Below are 26,910 nucleotides of genomic sequence, written 5' to 3' on the forward strand. Positions count from 1 at the left end.
TCAATTAATAGTTCACAAAAATAGTCAACATGTGGGAACAGACAAGAAAAACTGGTGTGAGACTCACTAGAGCAGTATTTTCAAAGTGTCATCATATTAGAAGCATCAGCATCAATGGGGGACTTCTTAGAAATGCACATTCTGGGCGCCCTCTCAGACCTACTGGGTGAGGAACTCTGCGGGTAGGGCTCATCAGTGGGTGTTTTAACAAGCCCTCCAGGTGATTCTCAAGCATGTTTAAGTTTGAGAACCGCTGCTCTAGGAATTGTGGACAGAACCTGACAAAAGACTGGAAGCAGCAGAACCAAAATTTACAGCTTGAATGAGCAGGAGATTGATGCTACCAAAAAAGGAAAATAACTGGTCTCAGGAGAAATAAGAAATTTAGTTTTATATATGTGAGGTTCGAAGTACCTCTGGGAGATCCATGTGGAACTATGTACAGTAGATAATTTTAAATGAAGAGCAGGGTGGGGGAGGGAAGTCAAATGAAAATATGGAATACAGCAGAAATGAAGATATGGATAAAATACCATAGAGAGAAAGTATTCAAAAACAGACTGATATAAAATTTCTCAAAGTTTGGCAGATGCATCAAGAACATTAAAAATGTTCTTAAGGATTTGACCCAACAATTCTACTTCTAGATTTTTATTCTAGAGATTTAAATATGCATAGAGAGTAATGTTCACAAAAATAAGGACATTTAATACAGCATTGGTTCTACCTGAGAAAAACTGGAAACAGACTAAATGACTCCCACCTAGATCGTGGAACGGATGAATAAATTATGATATATCCATTTGCTAGAATACAACAGAGCAATTAAAAATTATGCACACAGATATCTAATGAATGGCAAAAAATTCATAATAAAACATTAAGTAAATAAAACTGGAAATTTTCTGGTCTACAGAAATATTATAATCCTATTATTATAAAAACAATATTTATATATTAAACATATATACACACATAAGCATTCACATGGATACAAAGTACATGTATAAAAGGTGGAAGAAAACAGACCCAAATAGTGGCTGTCTCTGGATAGTGTCATTACAAGTGACTTTTATGCCTTCTGTATTCTTCTATTTTCTCACTGTCAACAAAATTAGCACAATCATTTTTATAATTTAAAAAATAAAAACTATGACAAAGGTGATGAGAATATGGACAGCCTAGCCCTATGGAACAGTTACATTTACAGGATAAAAAGAAGAAGGGAGAACCCAAGTTGAAAGAAAAGACTCATTCCAAAGTATAACTAGGTGGGTCACACAAGCTCAGGATGAACTGACTCGCAGGGTAAGTAACTGCCAGTCAGGGTAAGGAGGACTGAGAAAAGGCTACTAGCCTATGCAGTTAGGAAGTCATTGTTGGTGATTTAAAAAGAGCTTGGAGCACACACCTTTCTTTCCTCTCTTCCACCTCTCCTCTTTTCCCATCTCCCTTACTGTTCTCCATTTAGAAAAGGCAGCACATTTGGTGACTGGGAGTCCAGGCTTTCAGTCCTCGCCCCACCACTCACAAGTTGTGTGATCTTGAGCAAGTTTCTTACCTCTCTGAGCCTCAGTTTCCTCATCTGTAAAATGGGGAATGATATTAGTACCTGCCTTATAGGGCTGTTACAAGAAGTCAATGGATTAAAGTGCCTGACACCTAGAAAGCACTCAATAAATGTTGGCTAGAATTATTATATCATTCATCCTCTTAAGTTTTCCTTTCTCCTTCCTCCTGAACTATCTATGCCTAGCAGGTACTAGCACGCCCACAGGTAATGATGACAGACCCACTAAAGACAATCCACTAAGATAAAAGCTCTAAAGTCAATGGTCTTCACACCACAGTCCTCAAACCACAAAGTGTCTCACAAAAGATTTCCAAGAGTCTTCATTATCCTTCCTAAATCCACGAGACAACCAATGGAAAAATCTGTACCTTTCTGCTCTTCTGACTGCATTTCTGTTTTTCTGCTTACCCCCTGCTTTAACTCCAGTGCTTGACACAATGCCTGGCATACAATATGGCTAAAAAATATTGTTGAATGAATGGATGAAATTCTTCCTTCTCTATTATACTGGCAGACGTTGATAAGGTGCATCAGAAAGAGCAAGTCCAAAGCCCCAGGTTTCTATCTACAATATAGTATTCATGGGCGCATCTTCAGTGAATGTGTAGTTTCGTCAACTAGGGATACAAATATCTATAGCTACCTCACCAGGCTGCTGTGAGGATCAAATCAAACAAAATTACATGAGAGCTCACTGAAAATAAATAAGTATCACCCAGATACCAGGTATTATTATTCTGATATAGCATATCTCTATCAATAATAGTGTAGCGAATTAGTGAAAGAAGAGATACTTTGATTCTAAGAAATAATAAATGTTGACTTGAAAACTGCCCAAGAATAGGCTATGATACGTGGAGGCATGTGAAAAGTCATGGAATTTTGTGTTATTTTATTCCAATTTCTAGTTCTTCCCCTATCACAGAGTTAGATGTTGCCTGAAGATGAGTCTCTTCAATTGGTGTACTTATAACCTCCAAATAGCCTGAAAATTCCTCCACTGCCTTGCTGGCAGCTGTGAAAACTAAAGTGTTCACATTAAATAGGCCATTCTATGCATTCTTCTGGACTATATCGTGCTTCCCAATCTAAAAGTGCACATAGTAAGAGGCCGTAAGTCTAGTGACCACAGCTAAGAGGAAGAAACAGGGTGATTGAAGGAGGCACTAAACCACTTACTTGGCTGGGGGCAGGGACAACATCTTGTGCATGGTGGAGGTCACTCGGTCTCTGCCCAGACTGAAGGCATCTTTAGTCAAGGACACAGCTTCCTTGGTGAGGTCCATGGTGGCATGTAGAGCCTCCTTGGTGGCATCCTTGGTCATGTGAATAGCACTTGACAATTCTCCCTCAATGTTCTTCAAAGGCATGAGCTCACCCTGTTCATTCACAGCAGTATCCCTGCTATCTGGGGGCTTCAGCGCAGCTGGTGAGCTGGGTACTTGGGCTTTGCTCAGTCTCTTGGCCTGTAGAGAATCAACTGCCTCATGGCCCTTCCCTACCAACTGCTGTGCAAAAGAATCTGAGTCCTGCAGTTCTCCACTGCTTTCGAGAGGCAGTGTCCCACCCTGGGATGCAGCCAGATTTTCAATGCTACTATCCTCCAGAACTTTCTCAGGGCTTGCTGGGCCCTGGTCTGAGGAGGCATCAGACTTTGGCTCCCGATCCTCTGAAGGAGATAGCTCTGAATCTATAAGGCTAGTGGTATCTGAACCTGCAGAGTCAGCTTCAGCAGCAGCAGGAGCAGGATGCATGAGCAGAGCCACCTCAGCACTGGGGAAGAGGACCCCAATGCAAGCCATCTGGTCTTGTAGGGGAGACCCAGTCATAGCCTCTGTATCCTTTGTCAGCTGCTCCTGAAGACCCTGTAGCACCTCCTTCAGGCGCAGTAGGGCCAAGTATTGGTAGTGGTCAAGCCTCACACAGACATGTACAGGGGAGTGTACAAGCATGTGAACATCTGCTGCATCCTCCAGGTGTGTCAGAGGCCCTTTGTTATCCATACTACCACTGTCTTCCCTCAGAATTTCCACGACTTCTGTAGGGCCTGATAGGCTTTTCAAATCATGCTCAGTCTTTGACCTCAGATGGGACACAGTGTCAGGGGCAAAGGCCTCAGACTGAACAGGACTACCAAAGCTGGCTGATGGTTTCAGCCTCCCTTCTGCTGCCAAAAGGAGCTTCCGTGCCTGGGCTTGCTGCCAGCGGAGGGGTAGACAGGCCCAAATGGACAAGGGGAAGGGGGCCACAAAATTCAAGGTATGGCTTTTGAACTTCTCTGTTCCCTCAAAGTCCAAGGAGATCTGGGGGAAGTGGATGGACCAGAGATCCTGGGAAGCCTTAAGCCTCTGGGGAGGGAGAGCATTAGGTTGAAGGAGGCTGGAATCCATTTGGAAGGCATGATGCAAAAAAAGTATGTGCAGTAGGCTAAAACCACCTGGAACCTTGGGAAAGTGAACAAAATTGGAATGAAAGAACTCAGCAGCAGCAAAACCTTGGAAGATACTCTGAAGGTCTGGACAGCTACAATGTGGGGCATGACGTGTATTGGTGGCAGTCATGCCTGATGCAGAGAAGACAAGGGCCTGGGGCCGATGCGACCCAGCCTGCTCTCTCTTTTCCAGCGGGAAGCTCACCTTCAGAGAAAAAATCAAATCCAATTCAGAATGGCCATCTGAGTATCTCCATACCCCACCATTAATTAATACACATGAAAGACCATCTGGGCTGTGAAACTGTTTTTCTTACTTCTATCAAATGGACAGAGCAGAACCCTAGATTATAACAATGAGAGAAACGCAACTGTGGCTGCCAAAAGAAAACAAAAATCTGACTCTCTTCCTACCTTCAACCAGAAGGCATCCAGTCGAATGTCCAAGTGTTCATCTTTCTGGCTTGAATCTTCCAATTTGTAGATAGCTTTGAACTGCTCCAAGCTGTGGTATAAATCCAGGCAGAAGAGGTTTCCCCAGAGCAAACTGACAGGATCCATAGTAAATGTCAGACCATTTAACTGAATGTAGAGATTGGGACAGGGAACTAGAAAGCAGAGAACAAAATAATCACCATGTACAAAGTAGCAGCTTGACTCCTACTTAGCAGCTGATATTCATCATACTATCAAGAGAGGGAAAGGTAGATATTTGTACAGGGCAGCATTTTTAACAAAAGTATGCTAAACTAACTCAAACACCTAAAACTCCTAACAACAAATGAGAACATAACTAGTGGCCAGAGGCTGACAAATAGGAAGAACGAGCGCTGGACAGTAAGAAATGACCAGCTCCAATGCTTACCTGGAAGCTCCTGATTATCCGGGAAATAATACTCTGTGAACTCAATGTGAATGGCAGAGACCTGAGAGGGTAGGCTGTGAAGTTTCCGACTGCAGGAAAGGAGTGTAGATGGCTTCTTACTGGGCTGTCCAGCTGAAGAAACCTACACAATCACGAATTACTGGTATAATTTATGCCGTGCCCAGAATAGAATTTCCTCAATTTCCTCTACTATCCCTCTAAAGTCTGTCCTAGGGAGAATAGTGCTTTTACACATATTCCAGGCATTCTCATACCTGCCTAACACTGTTCACAAGTTTGTTTTTTCAATAGGAGTTTTGTAGTCGGGTATTTAGAGGAAACTGGAGAAATCTCAAGTCCTGACTTCAGCAGCTATGCTCAAAACAAAGAAACAAAAACGGACAAAAGTGTCTACCCACTCAGAAGGGAAACAGCCCCCAAATTCCAAAACTTTTTCACACTTGTTGCCTTCCAAATGAACTATCCCACCCATTTCCAACTACACTTCTCCATGTCCTGGGCTCCTCACCTGGTGGATGTCCAAGTCATCCACCCGTATGACCATGCAGCTAGAGCGTAAGCGATTCCAGGCTGGAGGCCGAAAGGCAGCCTGTTGGCCCTGGGAGGGGCTTCTCTCAAGGGGGTTCTTTCGAGGACTGGAGAGGGAATCTAAATAAAAATAAGAAGGTGGGAAATAGAAACAGATACATTCAACTCCTATTGTTAAGAGAATTAGGAGGTAAAAATCCTAAAGTCATTAATGCTATATGTAGGAAAGAGAGCTTAACATTGTCTAGCTACTAGACAGAACTCAAAAACTACATTCTCTTTAAGACTAAGGCAACAGCCTATTGAATAGAGGTGATGACAACCTCTCTTCAACATTGCAGCTATCCCAGGGGACAAACAGGACTCTGTAAAAAAAACAAAAGTCACCAACCCTCCATGAAATAAGGTTGGGATAATTAGCTAGGAATAAGTTGGGATGACTACCTAGTCCAGTGCTTTATCTCCATTGGATATTCAAAGATAAATGGCAAGAGATTAAGCAACGGGAGCGCTCAAGCTCCTCATCACTCACCTGCTTTCCTCCGGAACGGAGAGTCTACCCCCAGGTGCCAAGGAGGCTTCAGACCTGTTTCCTCATGCCACTTCTCCATTTTACTCTGAAATTCCATCACTAGTTTCTGGGCCCATTGGCCTCGGGTCTCCATGGCATCACAGTGTCGTACCCAGTGTTTGCAGCTATCACCTGTGCAAGAAGCAAAAAGATTTTAGTCCAAGATCAAGATCTAGTGTTCCAATTTTTCCTATCCAGTGGTATAGTCATAGTTCAGAATCTGATCCCTCAGCCCCAATCCAGAATGGTCTAGGAGAAGTACAAATTATCCAGTGAGAACACTCAAGTTCTTCTGGATTCCATATGGGATTTTTCCCTAAGGTTCCTAAAGGCCAGCTGCTGACTGCTGCCATCTTTGACCAAAGACTCCTGGAGAGACTCTAAAACCAATGGAAACAGAGGCAGAGGGTATAATCAGAATCAACATCTTAGGCACCACCTTCCCTCCCTACTTCCTCTCATCACTGATGAATCATCAATAATGGACCTTGAAAGTTTCCAAAAGATATCATCTTGAAGAGGGTTATTTCCAATACCTCATGTGCTGCAATCCCTTGTATCTTCTTGCTGGGCAGTAAGAGATGAACCCAGAAATCTGCTCTCAAAACCTGGGCCATACTAGAACTGCCCTCATTCAGAATTCTCCTACCTGCCCAGTGGAAGGGGTAATAGTCAAATGCCATCTTGCGAAAGGTAAGCTGCATGGCACCACCCATGAGTCTGTTTGCAGAGACACCTATAAAGAAAAAATAAAGGTGAACAGCAGCAGAAAGAACAAAGAAGTCTAAATACACTTGAAGCATTAAAAGTCCTCTTAAAGGTCTCATACACAGCTTGCCTGAAAGACCATGATGTCAGGTGATCTGCAAGACTGAGTCCCTCTTCTTTTGAGTTGCAACAGTCAATAGACATGCTCCAAAAGATCAAAAAAAGGTATATCCTACAGTCTCTGTAAATGGCCGCCAGATTTCCAGAAAGGCAAAAGAAACTGTAAAACTCAGGATTCAGGAATTCTAATCCTGAGTTTCCCACAGACATACTCTACAGTGTTGTTTGATCAGTTCCCCTAATGCTAAAAATTCTTATATTGCTCTCCCTCAGCACAACTGGAGAGGCATAAGCCAGATTCCCAAACAAACAGGGCCTATATTATCTCTTTTCATATCCTGGCCTCGGAGCAAAAGCTGTTATATTAGACAATCATTATATACTGTACATACAAAATACCATGGAATACTAAAAATACTGTAATGATAAGAACATTGTAAAATAAACATACAGAATATTGTAAATTGGAACTTTTAGCAATAAGTCAAACATTGTATTATGTTTATCTTGAATTTACATTAAATTCTTACTGAATGAATGAATTTTCCATGTTTCTATCTTTTCTCTTCAACTAGACTCTCTTAACTACAAGAGTAGGGACTACTTTTCCACATATATGTATTGCCTGAGCTATCCTATTCTGTACTTCCACCCTATCCCTTACTAGGGCGAAGGAAAATACCATAGGATCCTCTGGGTATAAGCTGATACACCTACAATCAGGAGAGCCTTTTCCATCTAATCTAGATCTTACCACCCCAAGTTCTGGACTAATAATCAACATCCTACCAAGAGATATACCTACAACGTGTGTCTGTTTCTCAATATTTTTTTCATACTCTCTAAGGAGCATTCTTACACATTTTTTTCCTAACTGCCCCTTCTCCAGGAAATTTTTAATACCACAGATATACTCCTATATATCTGCTTATGTACTATATGTCTATCTGTGCTTTATACATAAAAAGAATATAAAGCTACTCCTTTTATTCAATACAAATTTAAGAAAGACTAAATAGTTCCTTTAAAAGTTAAATTAAAAACTTTAAAGCTAATATTTAACTTAACTTTATAACTATATTTGCTGAGCAATTTTTAATGTAATTTATTTACTTATATAAATTATAATGTATCAAATTATATATATGAATTTTCAATTTGTATATATATACTATAACCAAATCTTTAATTATTGAAAATTATTTTTAGCAAAACAATTGAAAATTTTAAATTAATGTCTTAAAATTCTATTTAGTGAATTCAACTTTTAACCTTTCCTTGATATGAAAAAATAACCTGTCTATGGCCATGCCACCCTGAACAAACCCAATCCCGTCTGATCTCAGAAGCTAAGCAGGGTCGGACCTGGTTAGTACTTGGATGTGAGACCACCTAGGAAGACCAAGTGCTGTAGGCATTGAAAATAAAAAATAAGAGATTGTAAGCTGACAAGGTCCTTGCAATCTGTGAGGTTGCCTCACCTAAAAAAAGAAAAAAAAGAAAGAAAAGAAAAAAGAACCTTTTGCTGGTACATATTCATTCGGATATTATCAATATTTTTTCTTTTTAGCACTTAACTAAATGATGGGTTGAATAACATTTTTAGAATTCAGTAATAAAATATAAACTATTTTAATTTAATCTTCAAAGTTCAAATCACAAAACTACTAAGATTAAACATAAACAACACTGACAAGGCAGCCAATGGCAGCCAACAGGCATGTGCAGGCCATCTCTCACCATATGACTTTGATATCAAGTAACTGATTGAGAGGAAGTCCTCTAATCACAGCCCTCTATTCACCATAGTTTGTAGTACTGATTTTCCATACATTTTCTGTATCTTTCATGAACTCAACATCAATGCTACTCATGTGATATCCATCCAAGCATATCCAATGAGAGAAATTAAATACCAAGGAATAAAATTTTGTCAGACAGGGTTAAGCTTTGGAGGACTGCAAAACATTGTTACATATAAGATTTTTTAACTCCCCACCAAAGAACCGATTTTCAATGTCCAGAATAGGCACATATCAAGACAGAAAGTAGATCAGTGGTTGCTTAGGGCTACAAAATGGGAAGTGACAGCTAATGGATATAGGAATTCTTTTAGGGAGAACAAAAATGCTCTAAAATTAAATTGTAGTGATGACTGCACAACTCTATGAACATACTAAAAAACAATAAGCTGTATATTCTAAATGGGTGAATTTTATGGTATGTGAATTATATCTCAATGAAGCTGTTTAAAAGAAAAGAGTCAATTTTTACCTGCTTGGGGGTAATAACATCTCAGTTAAAAATGTATGACCTAGACTAATGACAGCAGAGAGTTTCACAGCCATGCTCTGTTGGAGTTACTTGGAGCTAAAAGAACAAACTACACAGACTGAGCATATTAAAACAGAGTCTAGAAATGAAATCAAATTATCAATCACCAACATATTTAATTATAAACACATAATTACGTATGAGACAAATGATAGTGTTCATAAATGACTAATTAAAACTCTCCAATGAGCTGCTGGAAAAGAATAGCCTAGCCTAAAGAGAGACAAAGTTTGGGGCTCACAGGCCTTATTCTGTTCATTAAAAAAAAAAGGCAGGTGACACTTCCCTACCAACCATTGACCTCTTCCTTGAAGCCTCTGAAGTGTGAGATGCTCCAGTTTTTTGGATTTTTTTTTTTTGAGATATAATTGGCATATAACATTTTATTTGTTTCAATTATACACCATAATGATTCAATATCTGTATATATCGTGAATGATCACCATAAGTCTAGTTAACATCCATCGCCACACATTGTATACATTTTTTTCTTGTTATGAGAACTTTTAAGATCTACTCTCTCAGCAATTTTCTTATAAATACAGTATTATTAACTATAGTCACCATGCTATACATTATTTCTCCATGGCTTATTTATTTTATAACAAGTTTGTACCTTTTTAGCCCTTCATCTATTTTGCCCCCTCCTGAGCCCTGCCTCTGGCAACCACTAATCTGTGCTCTCTACCTACGAGTTTAGTTTTTTTAGATTCCACATATAAGTATGATCATACAGTATCTGTCTTTCTCTGACTTATTTTACTTAGCATAATGCCCTTAAGGTCCACCTACACTGTCCCAAATGGCAAGATATCCTTCTTTTTCATGGGTGAATAATTTTCCATTGCATACACACACACAGAGATGTGTGTGTGTGTGTGAATGTCTTTATCCATTCATCCATTAATAGACATTTAGGCTGCTTCCATGTTTGGCTACTATAAATAATATTGCAACAAACATGGGGTATGGTTATCTTTTTGAGTTAATATTTTCATTTCCTTCAGACAAATACCCAGAAGTGAAAATGCTGGATCATATGGTAGTTTTATTTTAACTTTTTGAGGAACATCCGTACTGTTTTCTATAGTGGCTATACCAACTTACATTCCTACCTGCAGTGCACAAGGAGATTCCCTTTCTCTACATCCTCACCAACACTTATTTCCTGTTTTTTTCTAGTTTTTTAAAAAATTTATTTAATTTAATTAGTTTCAAGTATACAGTACATTGGTTAGACATCTATATATTTTGTAAAACGATCCAAATTACTCCCTCCCTCCCCTGACCCTCCACCTAGCCAACATATTAATGCTAACTGCATTCACTATGCCGTGCTCCTCATCCCCATGACTATCCATCAGCTACTAATTTGTACTTCTTTAACCCTTCATCTCATTCTCCCAGCGCCCCCAGACCCCGCTCCCTTCTGTCTATAATCAAATTGTCCACTATATTTGTGACTCCATTTTTGATTAGTTTATTCTTTTTATTCCTTAGATTCCACATATAAGTGCAATCATACAGTGTTTATCTTTCTGTGACTTAAATATCTTCTAGGTCCATCAAAGCAATATCTTGTTTCATCTCCTTCCTTTTCATATGCAGGGGTTTTGTTTTCTTATCCATTTAGCCATTCTATCTTTTGGTTGGAGCACTTAACTCTTTTCCATTTGAGGTACTTATTGATAGAAATGTAGTTGTTACCATTCTTTTTTCCTGTTTTTGATACATTTTTTTTTCTTCTTAAAGAAGTCCCTTCGACATTTCCTGTAACACTGGCTTGGTATTGATAAATTTCTTTAGTTTATTTTTGTCTAGGAAGCTCTTTATTTCTCCAACTCTAAATGATAGCTTTGCTGGATAAAGTATTCTTGGTTGTAGATCCTGGGTCTTCATCCTGTCGAATATTTTTTGCCAAACCCTTCTGTCCTACATTTCTTTTGAGAAATCGGCTGCCAGTCTTTTGGGTGTTCCTTTATACATAACTACCTGTTTTTCTCTTGCTGCTTTTAATATTCCTTCTTTGTATTTAACCTTTGGAATTTTAATCAAGATGTTTCTTGGTGTGGGCCTCTTTGGATCCCTGATGTTTGGAATCCTCTTAACTTTCTAGGGTTTTATGCTCATTTCCTTCACCAGGTTAGGGAAGTTTTCCATCATTATTTCTTCAAACAGCTGTTCAACATCTTGATTTTCTTCAGTTACATTGATCAGATGGATATTTAGACCCTTAAGTGTCCCATATGATCTTTAAATTACTTTTATAGTCTTGAGATCTTATCTCTTGCCATTCTGATTGAGTGTCCTTCGCTTCCCATCCTCTATATAGGTCATTTGATCCTCCTCTTTATTCACTCTGTTTATTCCATTTAATATACTTCTCATGTCAGATAATGTGTTCTTCATTTCAGACTGGTTCCCTTTTATAATTTCCATTTCTATTTTTATGTTTTTTATCTTTGTTGAAGTTCTCACTGAATTTATCTACACTTCCCAAAAGTCCATCGAGCATCTTTATAACCAGTGTTTTGAACTCTGCATCTGTTAGATTACTTGACTCCATTATATTTGGATCTCTGTTCTGTTCTGTCATATGGTTTCTGTTTGTCTTCCCATTTTGGCTACCTTTCTGTGTCTGTTTCTATGTACTAAGCAATGCTCCTAAGTCTACCGGTCTTATTAGTGTGCATTTGCATAGTAGGTGTCCAGTGGTACAGTCTGGAGAGGGGTTCAGCTGTAGGACAAACTTAGCCCAAGCTTCCGCCCCTCTAGGGCCACCTGTTAAGCTTCAGCAAGCAATTCACAGATGCTGTGCTTATAGTTGCCTCAAAAGGCCACACCAGAAACCGAGGCCAGCTGACACCAGTGTTGAGTCTTGGCATTGCTCAGCAAGGAGCACCTGACTTACTGAGGATACACCTGCATGTGGCTTGGTTGGGGCTGCGAGTTGGGGAGGCAGGGTTTCAGGGAGTCCTCTGGGTGGAGAGACCTTTGTTATCTAGTTTGATGATGTCACGGCGATGGCGGCACTGAGTCTGCACACTGGGAAGGGGAAGGGCTCAACAGAGAACAATGGATATTGCCAGCACTTCTGGACAAAGTGAGTCTCGCCTCGGCCCTCACTCTGACAATGTCTCCCTGTAAGTCCTTGGTGCCCACTATGCACAGCTGAATCGGCACTGGTGTTCAGAGCGAGCAGGTCCGTCACCATGGAAGTTCGCTCACGGTCGCAGCCGCTTTAAGAGGCATCTGCCACTGCCGCAGCCTCTGTCTCTCCAGGCAGCTCTGCGTCCTCGCACCGTCCTACCTTCTGCCATTACAGAGTGATTTCTTGGATTTCTCCCTAGTTGTATGGCTTGTTCATCTAGATCTCAGGTGATTTTTTCCTTGCTGCTGCTCCTTGTTTCCATCACAACTTTGATTTGGTCACCAGAGGGATGAACAAAGCCTCTATTATATACATCATTTTTTTTCCTCTTTATTTCTTGTCTTTTTGATAACAGCCATTCTAACAGCTGTGAGGTGATATCTCACTGTGGTTTTGATTTGCATTTCCCTGATAATTAGTAATGTTGAATACCTTTTCATGTATCATCTGTATGTCTTCTTTGGGAAAATGTCTTTCAGATCCTCTGCCCATTTTTTAATTAGATTGTTTTCATGCTATTGAGTTGTATATTTTTTTGGATATTACCCTTTTCAGATATCTGATTTACAAATATTTTCTCTCATTTGCCTTTTCATTTTGTTTGTTGATGGTTTCATTTGGTGTGCAGAAGCTTTTTAGTTTGATATAGTCCAACTTGTTTATTTTTATTTTTGTTTTCTTTGATTTCTTGTCAAATCCAAATTAAAATCATTGCCAAGACTCATGTCAAGGATCTAGTTTGATTTTAAGAAACAGTGCTGCCCTGACTCAAGCTAAACAATCCCCGGCCACCCAACTTCCAATAATTCCACCTCTAATACCAAAGGATATGTTAGCATGTTATTCAGGGACCCCAACAGGCTACAGTGTCCCTTAATGAAAAAGAAGGTAGATGTAGCCTTCATGGAGTCTCTAAGCAGCACTGTCCAAAAGAACTTTCTGTGATGATGGACATCTTCTATGGTCTATAGATTTATACTGAGTACCTTAAATGTGGCTGGTGGAAATGAGGAACTCATTTAATTTTGCTTAATTTAATTTTAATTTAAATAGCCACATGTGGCTAGTGGTTACCATATTGGACAGATTAGTAAAGCAATACTACCCAATAGAAATATGTGAGCCACATAAGTAGGTTTAAATTTTCTAGTGGCTACATGAAGAAAATTTTTTTTAAAGTGAAATTAAATTAATTTTAGTAATACATATTTAAACCAATATACCTAAATATTATCATTTTAACATGTAATCAATATGAAAATAATTATCAAGGTATTTTACACTGTATTTTTATACTATATCTTAAAAATCCTGAGTATATATTACGCTTGCAACACATCTGAATTTAGATAAGCCAACATTTCATTAGCAGCTACCATATTAAACAGAACAACTCCAGAGAATCTTAAAGCCCTTCCTGTACCACCTAGTTCTCCCTTCTCTTCTCCCTAAACCCAAGGAGAAAAGTCAAAGTCACAAGAACTCTTCCTGTTCCTTGCTAATTTAGCATCATATAGTATACCTGGGTATGGTAGGCTGGAAGTGAACCCCCATCTAAAAATATCTCATCTGAAACTTCCATAAATTTCACCAACTAGATTAATTTAGTTTAATAAATAAGTGGGAGCTATAGGTAAGGCTACAGCTATTCACATCGCAGTATAGATTACAGGATCCTGCCACATGAAAAGGACACTGTTCTATATCCCTCATCAAACAAAAGGATAAAACTCTCAACAATGTACTCTTAATACAGACTTCCGAAAGGATTAAAAACAAAAGAACCAAAGCCTTTATGGTAACACTTTGAAGAAACAACCACACAAAATATTAATCACTTTAACAAAGAACTTCCAAAATGAATGGGTGGCAAACCAGTGAACAATTTATTTCCTGTGTTGGTAAAAACAATCTTTATGCTGTAACTACTCTTTTTAGCTCTGAGTGGGAATATAGGGGGCCTGAAGTCACCTCAAAACAAAGGAATAGCCAAGCAAGAACAGTAATGCTGCTTGGTGCCCCAGGAAGAAAAGAAAAGGTAAGTGCACCCAAGGAAGGTTAGTCTATGTCTCATTAAGAGGCAAACATCATCTTCAGAGAGGATAAGGCAGCAAGAGACAAATTTACCATATGAGAGCATCTAAAACCAAGAACTGGTGGCAAAGGGAAATACAGAGGGAAAATAACCTGGCATCACAGTTAATATCTGCCCATAATTAAAGTCCTCGAAATTCAGAGTATTATCTCATTTAAGCCTGACAACAACCTGTGAGGTAAACAAGATATAATTTAACTCAGGTTTACAAATTAAGAAACTCGAAGAGCTTACGCAAGTAGTTAAGTGATTTCCCCAAGGTTTATAAAGAAATGAGTCAATTACTTCTTCATCCTGAATAAATGTATATGTGTATGTAATACTAATTGCTCTAATGAACATAAAAGCAAGACAAGAACACAGCATAAGCAAGCAAGAATACTCCTTGCTTGGGAAGAACACATGTACACATAATAATTACCTAAAATGACTTAAAAATCTGAAAATTCTGAGGTTTCCTAAAGTTGAATTTACTTTCCTAATGCTTACACCAGTGGTCAGCATTGCCCAAGAGACATTCAGAGAAAAAAAAAAAAAAGCGTGCACTGCTTGGGCTCTGCCCCTGAAGATTCTGATTTAAGTGCAGTCTGGGGATAGCACCGGCATCTATATTTTATTAAGTATTACAGGTGGTTCTGTTGTACCCTAAAGGCTGAAGAGCACTACTCACACTAACAGAAAGAGAGCTATCACAAGAAGGCTGAGGCTCAAGGAATGCCTGTGATTAAGGGAAGTCAATCAAAGTACTCCACAGTGTCTCTGGAAAAGAGCCATCCTCCCCAAGCTTTGCCCAGAGCTGAAGGCAATGATGGACCACCCAGCCAAGGCTCAGGCCTCACAGGGTACCTGGCTCTCGGGACTGGCTATCATCACAAATGTGCAGGTCCAGGCGGGAGATGAGCAGATGGTAGGAGGACTCTTTCACATCAAAGTTCTCAAAGTACTGGCTGAGGCGGTTGCTGCTATTGTTGCTGCTGCCCTGGCTGCCACCAAATGCCTGGGCCCAGGACTGCTGGGCACTAGGAGCAGGTGAAGTGACCTACATTTGAAAGAGAGAAAAACAAGAAGTCCAGACCCTGAAGGACTTCTTTGTAAACTTTTCTAAAGCTTTAGTCCAGCCTGAAGAAAACCATAATTTAGCAAGATGCTCCTTCTCCTCTCATAACTGTTTACCTGGCAACGCACTTAGGTCTGTCCCACCTAAATAACCCAAATTCAAAAACCTTAATTAGTCTAGTAACTGTCAGAATTCTGTTCTGAGGTTTGAACTGCCCTCTAAGCTCTTACACCCCAGGACTTAGCTAACCAATGGATGCTAAAAATACCTCTTTAGGAAGTCTTCCTTAAATGTCCTCTTTCAGCCTGGGTAGTTAGATGCCTTGTCCTTGTGCTCTCACAGCATAATGTTTACAGCAGTTACCACATCACATTGTAAGAACTTGTTTATGGTCCATATTTCAAAATGGTGTGTTCCAAGGGCAGGGACAAAAGGTTTATTCTACTTTTCCTCTCCAGTGGCTAGCACTGTATATCTAACATTCAGGAGGCACCCAATGAACAGAATAAATAAATAAAACAGAGGCCCAGGCAAAGCCTATGCCCATCCAGAAGTAAATGACAAGTCCCCCAAATAAGCCAAATAAAGTCTAGACTCAACTATGTTGGTATGAATATGGTCTGGCCTACCATCTCCCCAGCCCCACCAAGGGAATCTATTTTGCCTCTAACCTGTACAGGTTCGGGGGCCAGGCTCTTTCTCTGCTGGGCTGACTTTTCCATGGCCTCGCTCAATGATTCTGCATACTTCATCATAGCCTTGAGCTGAGAGTCAGTCAGCACCCAGAGCAGGTCATCCAAAAGGAACATCAGCTTGGAGGCTACGACGTTGCAATCTTTGGTCTGAAGGGGCCACAGAGAACACAGGTTCAATATCTTGTATCATTCCAGCTCCTCAAAGTGACTATCACCCAATCAGTTTCAGAGATGGCTGTTCAATCGCCAGTCCATGAAAGGAAAGTATCGAGCACTTTGGAGAGTCAGTTTCCTAAAACTACTAAAGCAGGAACAGACAATTGCCAGGTGCTTATGTCAGTGTCCCTATATATGAGTAAAAATTGTGGTTGTCAAAATTAAGATGACAGAGAGGTGGAAATCTTCTCTTATTGGTGGATACTGTACAACACTGAATTGCAAGTCCTCCCTTTTCAACTGTCATTCCAGGGACCAATAACATTTTAAAAGAGAATATACCAACTCCCAGGCTGTCTAGGAAGATGGAAGATGGAATTTTTCATGAAGACAGAGAACACACTCACTCTTCTCTTGAGGGCTATTTGGATCCTGCCTTGGTTGGTAATAAGCCTCAGTGGGGTGGTGACCAGGTCTTGATCACCGCTGTCTGTAGCATCTGCCTCAATCCGAAGTGTTTGCCAAGTTATTTCCTTAAATGTTAAAACCTAGAAGGAGAGAAAGTAAAATCCCTTAATTTTGTGTATGAAATTAACCAAGAGGCCAGAAGTCCAAGCGAGACTGGCAAGGCAGAGATTCCCACCATTCTCAGCTGGAATCCTACCAATAGAAGGCAGTGGATCAGAGATCCATAACTGAGGACAGGATGTAGTAGTAACACTGGACAGAAGGGATTCTTGGGTTCCCAAGAATAGGGGATCATTTGAGGAAATCCCCCAAGGAGGAATAATAACCTTTAAGGATTAATCCTACTCTAAACACCCCCTCTGCCATTCTTTCCTCTTGCAATACTAGAGCTGTCACCTCTCCTCGGCGGGGGTCGGTGATGCGGGTGAGGCGGAGGTCACTCTGTTGCCAGTTGGGGTTGACACTATAACCCTGGAGCTGCCACAATTCAAAAGAAGCATGGAAGGCCTTGGAGTGAATCTTGATGGTGATGGAATTGACGATGATGAACATCCCTTCCACCACCTTCTCGGCAAAGCCATATTCACTACAACAAATGAGACCAATGTTCGGGACCATGTGAGACCATACATACTCTTTACACTGGAAGACATCAGACAAGACTATTAACAATGCCCATCTTTGGGTGCTAGAAAAGTGAATGACTTTTTTATTTCTCTTCTCATTTCTACTTTCTTACATTTTTTAAATTTCTAAAAGAAATTTATGATGATGACACAGTATTCTTTTTAATAGGATTTAAAAAAAAAAAAAAGAATGGAATAAAAGGAAAAGAATTTACCTGGAAACAATCTTCCTTCTGTTACAAAGAATAAATTAAAAAATCTTTTTATAGTCCGCAAACTTCCTGAATAAATATCTGAACATATTCTGTGAGGGAAGGTATAACTACAGAAAGGAAACACCAGGTTTCCATGAAATCTTCAAAGACAGTGCATACTCTGCAAAAGCAGTGAAAAGAGGAAAGAAGTACAACTAGGTGAGCAAGCGGTATAATACTGTGAAATCTAATCAAGGACAGTTCCACCTTTACCCTATCAAATATATCCCAAAGACCACAACTACACTTCCAAAGTGAGAGGCCAGAAATGACAAGGAAGAATGAAGGCCATCTTGAAGTACTTCTGGATATGGAAAACAAAGACATTCTTGACATATAGGTGAAATCAATTCTATTACAACAAATGAAAAGAAGGTCTTGAAATTTAAAACTAAAACAAACATACATATAAAGTTGACCCTTGAATAACGAGGGGGTTAGGGGCACTTACCCCACTACCCCTCCCCGCAGTCAAAAATGCACATAAAACTTTCAACTCTCTAGAAACTTAACTAAGAGCCTTACGTTATTGGAAGCCTTACCAATAACAAACAGTTGATTAACACATATTTTGTATGTTATGTGAATTATATAATGTACTCTTATAATAAGGTAAGCTAGAGAAAGAAATATTATTAATAGAATAAGGAAAAGAAAACACATTTACAGTATTGTACATATTTATTGAAAAAAATCTTTGTATAAGTGGACCTGTACAGTTCAAACCCATGTTGTTCAAGGGCCAACTGTAGATGTATATTTGTAATTTATGTCATAAATAGCTAATATCTCTAATGTATAAAGAGCTTCAAAAACTTGAGAAGAAAAAGACCAACGGTCCAATAGGACAAAGTATGGACAGTTCACAGAAAAATAAATGTAAACAGATATTAAACAAAAATGATGTTCAATCTCACTCAAAAATCAAAACTACACTGGGAATCACTTGATTTAAGACAAAGGTGACAAGTGGGTAAAGGGGATCAAATATATGGTAGCTGAAGGAAATGGGACTTTGGATGGTAATCACACAGTAGAATATACAGATGTCAAATAATAATGTACACCTGAAAATTATATAATTGTATTAACCAATGTTCCCCCAATAAACTTAGTTGAAAAAAAAGAAAAGACAAAGGTGACAGTGTAGTATAAAAAGATGTTTTTGTCAATAACAGTGCACAGTCAATCTGAGGCTATCTATAGAGAACAAAAATATGAACCCCTATCTTAATTAAGCCAAAAAAAAATCAGTTTCAAGGTTGACTGAGATCTAAAAGTGAAAGATCAAATAACAAAGCTTTTAGAAGAAAACAGAGAATATTTTCATGACTTAGGATAGGAAAAGATTCCTTAAACAAGACAAAAAAGTACCAACCATAAAAAGAAAAATAGATATACTAGACTACATTAGAATTAATAATTTCTGTTCAACAAGAAAACAACATTAAGAGTGACAATGCACCCACGGAGTAGAAGATTATTTGTAATACATGTTTTATAGTTTTAACTTTGGAACCATGTAATTTTATATAGTTAAAAAAATAAATTTAAAAACAATTAAAAAATTAAAAACAAACTGATATAAAACTCCTGGGAGATAATATACGAGAAAACCTAGATGACCTTGGGAACGGTGATGCAATTTTAGATACAACACCACCAAAGACATGATCCATGAAAGAATGGATAAACTGGACTTCATTAAATTAAAAATTTCTGTTCTGTAAAAGACAGAGAATGAGAAGACAGGCCACAAACTGGGAAAAAATACTGGCAAAAGACACATCTGATAAGACTGTTACCAAAATATACAAAGAACTCTAAAACTCAATAAAAAACCAAACAACCCAATTAGAAAATAGTCCAAAGACCTTAATAGAAACCTTATCAGAGATATACAAGTGGCAAAGAGGCATACGAAAAGATTTTCTACATCATATGTCATCAGGGAAATGCAAATTAAAACAAGATTCTACTACACACCTATTGGAATAGCAAATAGCAAAAATCCAGAACACTGACAACATCAAGTGGTAAGGAGGATGTGAAGCAGCAGGAACTCTCACTGATCTTTGGTGGGAATGGAAAATTATAAAACCACTTTGGAAGACAGTTTTAGTGGTTTCTTTCGAATGTAAACATACTCTTACCATACAAACTAGCAATGACGCTCCTTCATATTCACCCAAAGGAGATGAAAACTTATGTCCACACAAAAACTTGCATGTGGACATTAAAAGCAGCATTAGTCATAACTGCCAAAATTTAGAAGCAACCAAGATGCCCTTCAGAAGGTAAATGGATAAATAAACTGTGGTACACCCAGACAATTGAATATACTTTAGCACTAAAAAGAAATGACATGGAGGAAATAACATGAAAAGACATGAAGGAACCTTAAATGCATATTACTAAGTGAAAGAAGCCATTCTAAAATTACAGAATCATTGTATGATTCCAACTATATAACATTCTAGAAAAGGAAAAGCTATGGAGACAGTAAAAAGACCACTGATTGCCAAGGGTTAAGGGTGGGGAGAGAGTCAAATAGGTGGAGCACAGAGGATTTTTAGGGCAGTGAAAATACACTGTATGATGCTATCATGATGGATACACAAAATGTATCAACAGGAGTGAACCTTAATGTAAACTATGGACTTTGGGTGATTATGACGTGTTAATGTAGGTTAATCAATTGTTAACAAATGTACCACTCCGGTGGAGGACGTTGATAATGGGGGAGGCTATGCATGCATGGGGGCAAGGATACATGGGAAATCTCCATACCTTCCTCTTAATATTACTGTGAAACTAAAACTGCAATAAAAAATTGTCCTTAGGAAAAAAAAAAATGAACCTCTCTATGTCAAATTAATACCCAAATATATGAAGAATGACTTCAAGTGACTTTAAAACACAGTATTTTGACCACACATTCCTAATTGGATATATCAAAAGGTTAAAACATATACATACACATAGAAATATACTGCATTCAGTAGTTTTATTGATAGTTATAATATTAGTTTTGTTATTTTTTGAAACTATTAAAAAAGTAAATCATTTATTACTATGTTATTGTTGTTAGGAAGCAAGATTCGGCACATGAATAAAAAATACAAATATTAAATCTAAAAAGTTAACTCAAATCCTCTTTTTTAAATTGAGAAATATCAGGATATCATCATGATTTATTTTTCTTTTTCTTAAAAATACCTTTGCCCTAGAACTAAACACTGAAAAGCCCTTAAAGCAATGATAATTCAATGAATACAATTTGCCCAGACTGCAGTCTCTAAATAATATTTCTCACTAAAAGGAATTAGGGTTCCTTGGAGAAATGTTTGATTCCAGGTCTGAGGTAAGGATGTAAAGAGAAGCCTAAAACATCTTGCTCTGTCTAAAAGCAGGACAATTACTAGGGTCTTGTCCAAAAGACTCAGGAAGTGACTTTGAAAGATTCTCATTAGCCAAAGATAGGGATACCTGAACACCAAAAAGAATAATGACTGTAAAAGTATGACATACAACAAACATATTTAAAAAGTAAATTTAAATTAAAAACAAAAACCAAAAAAGTCAATGTAAACATAGGACATAAAAAATGTAAAATGTGAAAGTACGTAAAAAGAATGTAAAATAGTAAGCCATTCTGGAAGAGTTTGACAGTTTCTTAAAAAGTTAAATCCTTACCCACCATACCACTCAAGCACACCATTCCTAGGTGTTTACCCAAGAGAAATAAAAGCACATAACCACACAAAAACTTGTATATAAAAATTCATAGCAGCATTATTCACAATAGTCAAAAAATGGAAAGAAAAGTCCATCAACAAGTGAATGGATAAATAAACTGTTATATCCACACAATGAAATAATATTATTCAGCAATAATGGATGCACTATTGATAACTTAACAACATGGATGAATCTCAAAATTATGCTCAATAAAAGAAGTCAGACCAAAAAAAAGTACGTACTATATAATTTCATTTACATAAAATTATAAAAATGCAAACTAATCTATAGTGACAGAGAACCAGTGTTTGTCTGGGAATAAGAGGGGGTGGGAAAGGGAAGGGAGAGGATACAAAGAAGAACAACACTATGTATAGGGGTGACAGATATGTTCATTATCTTGATTGTGTTGACGGTTTCATGGGTATATGCAAACGCCAAAACTTATCAAATTGTATACTTTATAGATATGCAGTCTATTTTATGTCCATTTCACCCTAATAAAACTAAAAAAAAAAAAATCCATAAATTCAAAACAATAAGCCTCCTTCTTCCCCCCACCACCTAAAATAATTCTCTGGAGATTATTAGGGTGTCAACTCATAATTCTTTTTCTGTTGAGATATAATTTATAAATAACATTGTATCTGGTTTAGGTGTACATAATTCTTAAATGTGATAAAGGTAAATAATCTAGCATTTATCCTGACATTCCTGTACAAACTATATTTCAGGATAATCAAATAGTTGGTAAAAGAACATTCTTTAAAGACCATAGCTAATAAATGCAATAAGAAGAAAATAGTTATAAAATCCCTATTTTGTATCCCACAATGAAATAAAGGACCTAGACAACTATCATCAATGGTCCTTAAACCATGTGGTGGAAAGTAGGTAAGGATCTTATCATAATGGACAAATGAGGCCAACATCATTTGCATCCACTAATCAATCTTAACCATAGTGACGTTAGGTGTCTCCAGATATGTTACAATAGGAAATACATAGTACCATTTCTGAAATATTATTATTAAAAAAAAAATTAAATCAAATCAAAACTTTAAATCTAACTACCAGATTAAATGAGAAACATTTTAAATAATTTGAAGAAATAATCAGCCAAAAATATAAAATGTGGGAAATTCTTTAGAAAAAAACAATCCAGTTTCTACAAATAAATGGTATATTTAAAAGTGTGTGTGTGGGCGGGGGGTGGTTAGAATTAAAAAGCTTTAAAACTCATATCACCTAAAATAATGTGTAGAGCTCTTCTGATCCACACTATAGTGTAAAAAATCTATTAGAAACAATTCAGGAAATTGAATATGAAATTCATATTAGATAATATTAAGAGAAATTGCTGTTAATTTTATTAATTGTGATAACAGTATTGCAGGGGTCTTTTTCTTCTTTCTTCCCAGTCTTCATTAACGATACATAATACAGAAATACTTACAGGTGGAATTATATAGTCAGGGATTTGTTTCCAAGTACTATAGCACAAACACACACATAGCCACAAAGTGGTAAAAGAAAGATGGGGGAAAATGGCAAAATATGTTAATAACTGTTGAAGTTAGATCTTGGGTGCATGGGGGTTCATTACACTATTCTCTCTACTTTAGTGTATGTTTTAAATTTTCCATAATAAAGTTTTTATTTTTTAACTAAAGGGTGATCTGGAACAGTTAATGTTTCCAACTAACCTCTGTCCTGCAGCAAGAGCAATGGGAGACTGTCCGTTGGGAGGCCGAGGCTCCTCACATGTCTTCATCTCCACCTCTACCTTATCCAGACACTGAAATAAAAGACATGACGAAGTAAGCATCTGTACAAAAATCCACATAGCACAGACTGTCTTATTCATCTTTGGTCTCCAGGGACTAGTTGACTGCTATGCTCACAGTGGGAAGACAATATTTATTGAATGAATGAACGAACGAACTGAGCTACAAGGAGAGATCTCACTTTTCTCCTTCCATTTAAAATAGCAGCCGAACTCCATGACAAGTATAGGATTAGTTCACAGCAGAAAACTAAAACATAAATCCAAGCTACAGAGATATTACTGTTCCTGGGGATTCTAGTCTTTGGGATAAAGACATGTATCAATCAGTTCCTGAATAGCTTTCAGCTGATAATCACTCAACAGTCCACATGAATTGAGACCTCTAATTTTCCCTCTGTCAGGTTCCCAAGAGAAAATAGGGAAATCTAAAAGTAGTATGTGGGCAGCAAAATTTGTCATGAAAAACAACAAAAGAAAACAAAACAAACTCAGAACTCCTGGGCCTTGTGTGTCTTTGTTAATTCCTATACTGCCCAGCAGTTCCAGAATAAGTCCAGACAATAGTCATTCTGTCTGAGAGAGAACTCACAGGCCACACAGAAGCATTCACTACTCCCAAAAGGGACAGCCTATCAGGAATCCTCCCCATCTTCTCTTAGATCTTTTAAAACCCTACCCTAGCCATCCCCATTCGATTACTTGCAATCAAGAAATGCCAGTACCAAGCAAATTGGGTGCGTCTTCAATTTTGTCCACTGGATCTGAAAGAGGAAAGCAAAGACTCAGAGCTGTGGAAAGCAGGCCGGCCGGCCAAAGAGGACAATAGCCCTCTGACCACCATTCTCACCCGGATGGAGGCCCTGTTGCAGTAGACCCGAGTGATGGCTAACCAAGTGGGCAGCTCCAGCACATTCTGTAGAACCTCTTCATCCAGCTCCAGGTTGGTAAGCTGACCCTCTCCTTTCAGGGTGCTCAAGTTGATTTTGTCTGGGGAAAGATTCTTAGTGAACCTGAAAAGAGTAATGATAAGAAACTATAATTTCCATAGGACTCTTCTAAACAGGCATTATGGACAATAACACTTCTGAATTTAGAGAAAAGAGAACGTCATTAGATAACATTTGTGTGTTATCTAACGTCATTAGATAACATACTGTGTCTCTGCCATGTAAGATGTTAGGTGAGACCTACCATTCCCATGATTATGTCATCTTTCTACTCAAGAACCTACAATACAGATCCTGAGGAAATGGCTGCAGCAATGGCAATATAGCTTTTTGATATTTCTGAATCCCTACATAAAAAGACAGAGCAACTAGATAGCAACACAAAAAGCCCATTGATAACATTTAAAACAAAACTAGAAGATAAAGCATCTTTATAACCCCCCATATACAAGCAGGAGGGGAGAAAAACATCAACAGCCACAAGACCTGAGTGCACAAGCAGCTGTGCAAATGAACATAGAGGGAGGCAATAGGGCATCTGAAAGATTCAAGAACAGGATAACCAAGTGCTACGTGAAAAACAATGTGGGCCATTTTGAGAATAGCAACTGAAACTGGAGGGATTCTATCCATTGCAAGAGGTCGCCAGTGAGGCCCAAAGGAGCTGGAGCAGTCTAACTCTATAAATTCTTAGAACTAAACAAGGCTCCTTCCCAAGACAGGGCCCCCACACTAAGAAGAAACTGCTGGGAGAGGAATCTAAACTGAGCAAGACAGGGATAACAGAAATGAAAAAAAGAGTCCACTTAAAGTAGGGGGTGGGAGGCAGACCAAGATATCTCAGAAAGCAAGCCATTATATATTTTTTAACAATACTTGAAACAACAGAAGAGGGAGCTCTATGAAGTTAGAAAATGAAACATTAACAGGCTAATTATTAGCTTGGTAAGTAGCGTAAAATGAAACTGCAGACCCTTACACATACCTTTGATGTGATAAAAGAACATACAACCACTCACAGTCTTGTCAAAGAGATTGAACCCGAATCTCATCATGCTGTTGGGTCTAGCTGCTAATTTGCAGGAAATACAGGAAAGGAAAACTGCTGAACAGCACCATAAGTATACAATTAACAAAATACAGACTATGGAAAACTCTATAGGTCAAGTGGCCTGGACATAAACAAGTCACACAGGTCTTCAGTTTTCTCAATCTTGTGACTGTTTCACAATCATTTTCTCCAGTCTTTGCTCATGTACTCTTACCACCTACTCCTTTTCCTGGAGCACCCTCATCATGATCTGCTATTCAAGTCCAACTCAAGACTTCACATCAAGGCTTTCTGGCCCTAACTGCTGCAACTCCCATTAAACATTTAGGTTTTTAGGATGTTCTCTAATTCTCCCATATGTAACCATCCCTGTGCAATTAATCAGATGTTAAGTCCTTTGATATAAGTGGCTTAGTCTTAGCCATCCTTCTTTATTAAAATGGTTACCTAACAGAATGCTGAGCCTACATACCTCTTAGCTAACTACCTTGATGGCTAACTATTCCCAGCTCCCTTCTCTCATCTCTTTTGGCTGGATCAATATAATCCCAGTTCTTCGTAGCATAATCCTCTCTCCTGTATGACAAAGTATCTAGATGAATCTCATCCTTGTAATTATCACTGTCACTGCCTCTCATAATCACTATTTTTCACCACAATAATTAATTGTATCTTGCCCTCCACCCACAACTATACTTAGCCCTTATATATACTAGATGCTAATAGTTGACTTTAGAATTATATATTGCTTACCAATTTTTATTTTGGTATATAGTTGACTTTAGAATTATATATTGCTTACCAATTTTTATTTTTCACCCACATCCTTTCCTTATACTGTACTGTGTATTTAGTGTTTTTGGTTTTCCTTGAACCATAAGATCATGACATGCAAGAGTTTTATCTTTAAATTTTTTTTCTATAATGTCTAGAATGGTAATATTATGCAAAAAGGCTCTTTAACAATTTTTTAAATGATAGTAAAAAAATTTTTAAGTTTATAAATATGCAAAACAATACTGTAGATAATAAGGGATACAGAGGGAATGCATTGGCATGATAACAAATCAGGAAAGTGCTTACCTGTGGGACAAGGGGAGGGGTCCACAGGAAGTTTCTCAAGTTGGGGGGTGACTATATGGCTGTTCATTATACTACTGTTTTTACCATTTTAAATGGCAAATATTTCATAATAAATCTTTCTAACATTCCTGTCAATTACTTATTGTATGCACTTACTATTGGGAGTACTCTGCCATAGGAGGTCTCTAACACTGCTACATGGTCTTGCTGGGTATGCCAAAAACACACAACCCTGACCACTCCTTATCCAGACTACTTCTCAGGACTGTGTTACAAAAAGCAGCTTTGAGGAATGAAGTAATGTACCACTCCAGGACAAAGAGTTGGCTTGCTTATCACTTACAAAAGCAATGGATTCCCCAAGCTCAATGTTCCATTCCTATAATACATGTGCAGGTATCCATCTGGGCCCGTTCATGTCACTCCCATGAGACCTGGGGGTGGGGGGGTAAAGGGAACTGATACAAACATATGTTTATACTGTTTGGTGGGCCATGAGCAATTAAGTCCTGTGTCTCTGATTCAGGAGTCTCAAGTGTTCTGCCATATCCATGAACTGGAGGAGGCTAATTATTAGCTTCTAAATAGGGTAAAATAAAATCCCAGACCCTTACATATAGTTTTACTCATTTTAATAGATAAAAAG

At 38.2% G+C, this 26,910-nt stretch overlaps 1 protein-coding gene and 1 pseudogene across 2 annotated transcripts in view; one reads left to right on the top strand and one right to left on the bottom strand.

Moving 5' to 3' along the window:
* Positions 1-26,910, bottom strand: part of UHRF1BP1 (UHRF1 binding protein 1) — a 59,399-nt gene that overhangs the window by 11,357 nt on the left and 21,132 nt on the right. For both annotated transcript variants that reach the window (XM_006907349.2, XM_025043663.1), the window contains exons 2-14: positions 24,031-24,193; positions 23,906-23,944; positions 23,101-23,192; positions 17,170-17,359; positions 16,713-16,853; positions 16,126-16,296; positions 15,244-15,436; positions 6,639-6,725; positions 5,951-6,121; positions 5,399-5,538; positions 4,870-5,011; positions 4,419-4,612; positions 2,753-4,209 (exon numbers count right to left, since the gene is read on the bottom strand). In XM_006907349.2, coding sequence (XP_006907411.1) covers positions 2,753-4,209; positions 4,419-4,612; positions 4,870-5,011; positions 5,399-5,538; positions 5,951-6,121; positions 6,639-6,725; positions 15,244-15,436; positions 16,126-16,296; positions 16,713-16,853; positions 17,170-17,359; positions 23,101-23,192; positions 23,906-23,944; positions 24,031-24,193 — 3,180 coding nt within the window. The remainder of the gene's footprint in view (positions 1-2,752; positions 4,210-4,418; positions 4,613-4,869; positions 5,012-5,398; positions 5,539-5,950; positions 6,122-6,638; positions 6,726-15,243; positions 15,437-16,125; positions 16,297-16,712; positions 16,854-17,169; positions 17,360-23,100; positions 23,193-23,905; positions 23,945-24,030; positions 24,194-26,910) is intronic.
* On the top strand, positions 8,116-8,234 carry LOC112476155 (annotated as a pseudogene).

Source organism: Pteropus alecto, unplaced genomic scaffold, assembly GCF_000325575.1.
Source record: "Pteropus alecto unplaced genomic scaffold, ASM32557v1 scaffold202, whole genome shotgun sequence".
NCBI lineage: Eukaryota > Metazoa > Chordata > Mammalia > Chiroptera > Pteropodidae > Pteropus > Pteropus alecto.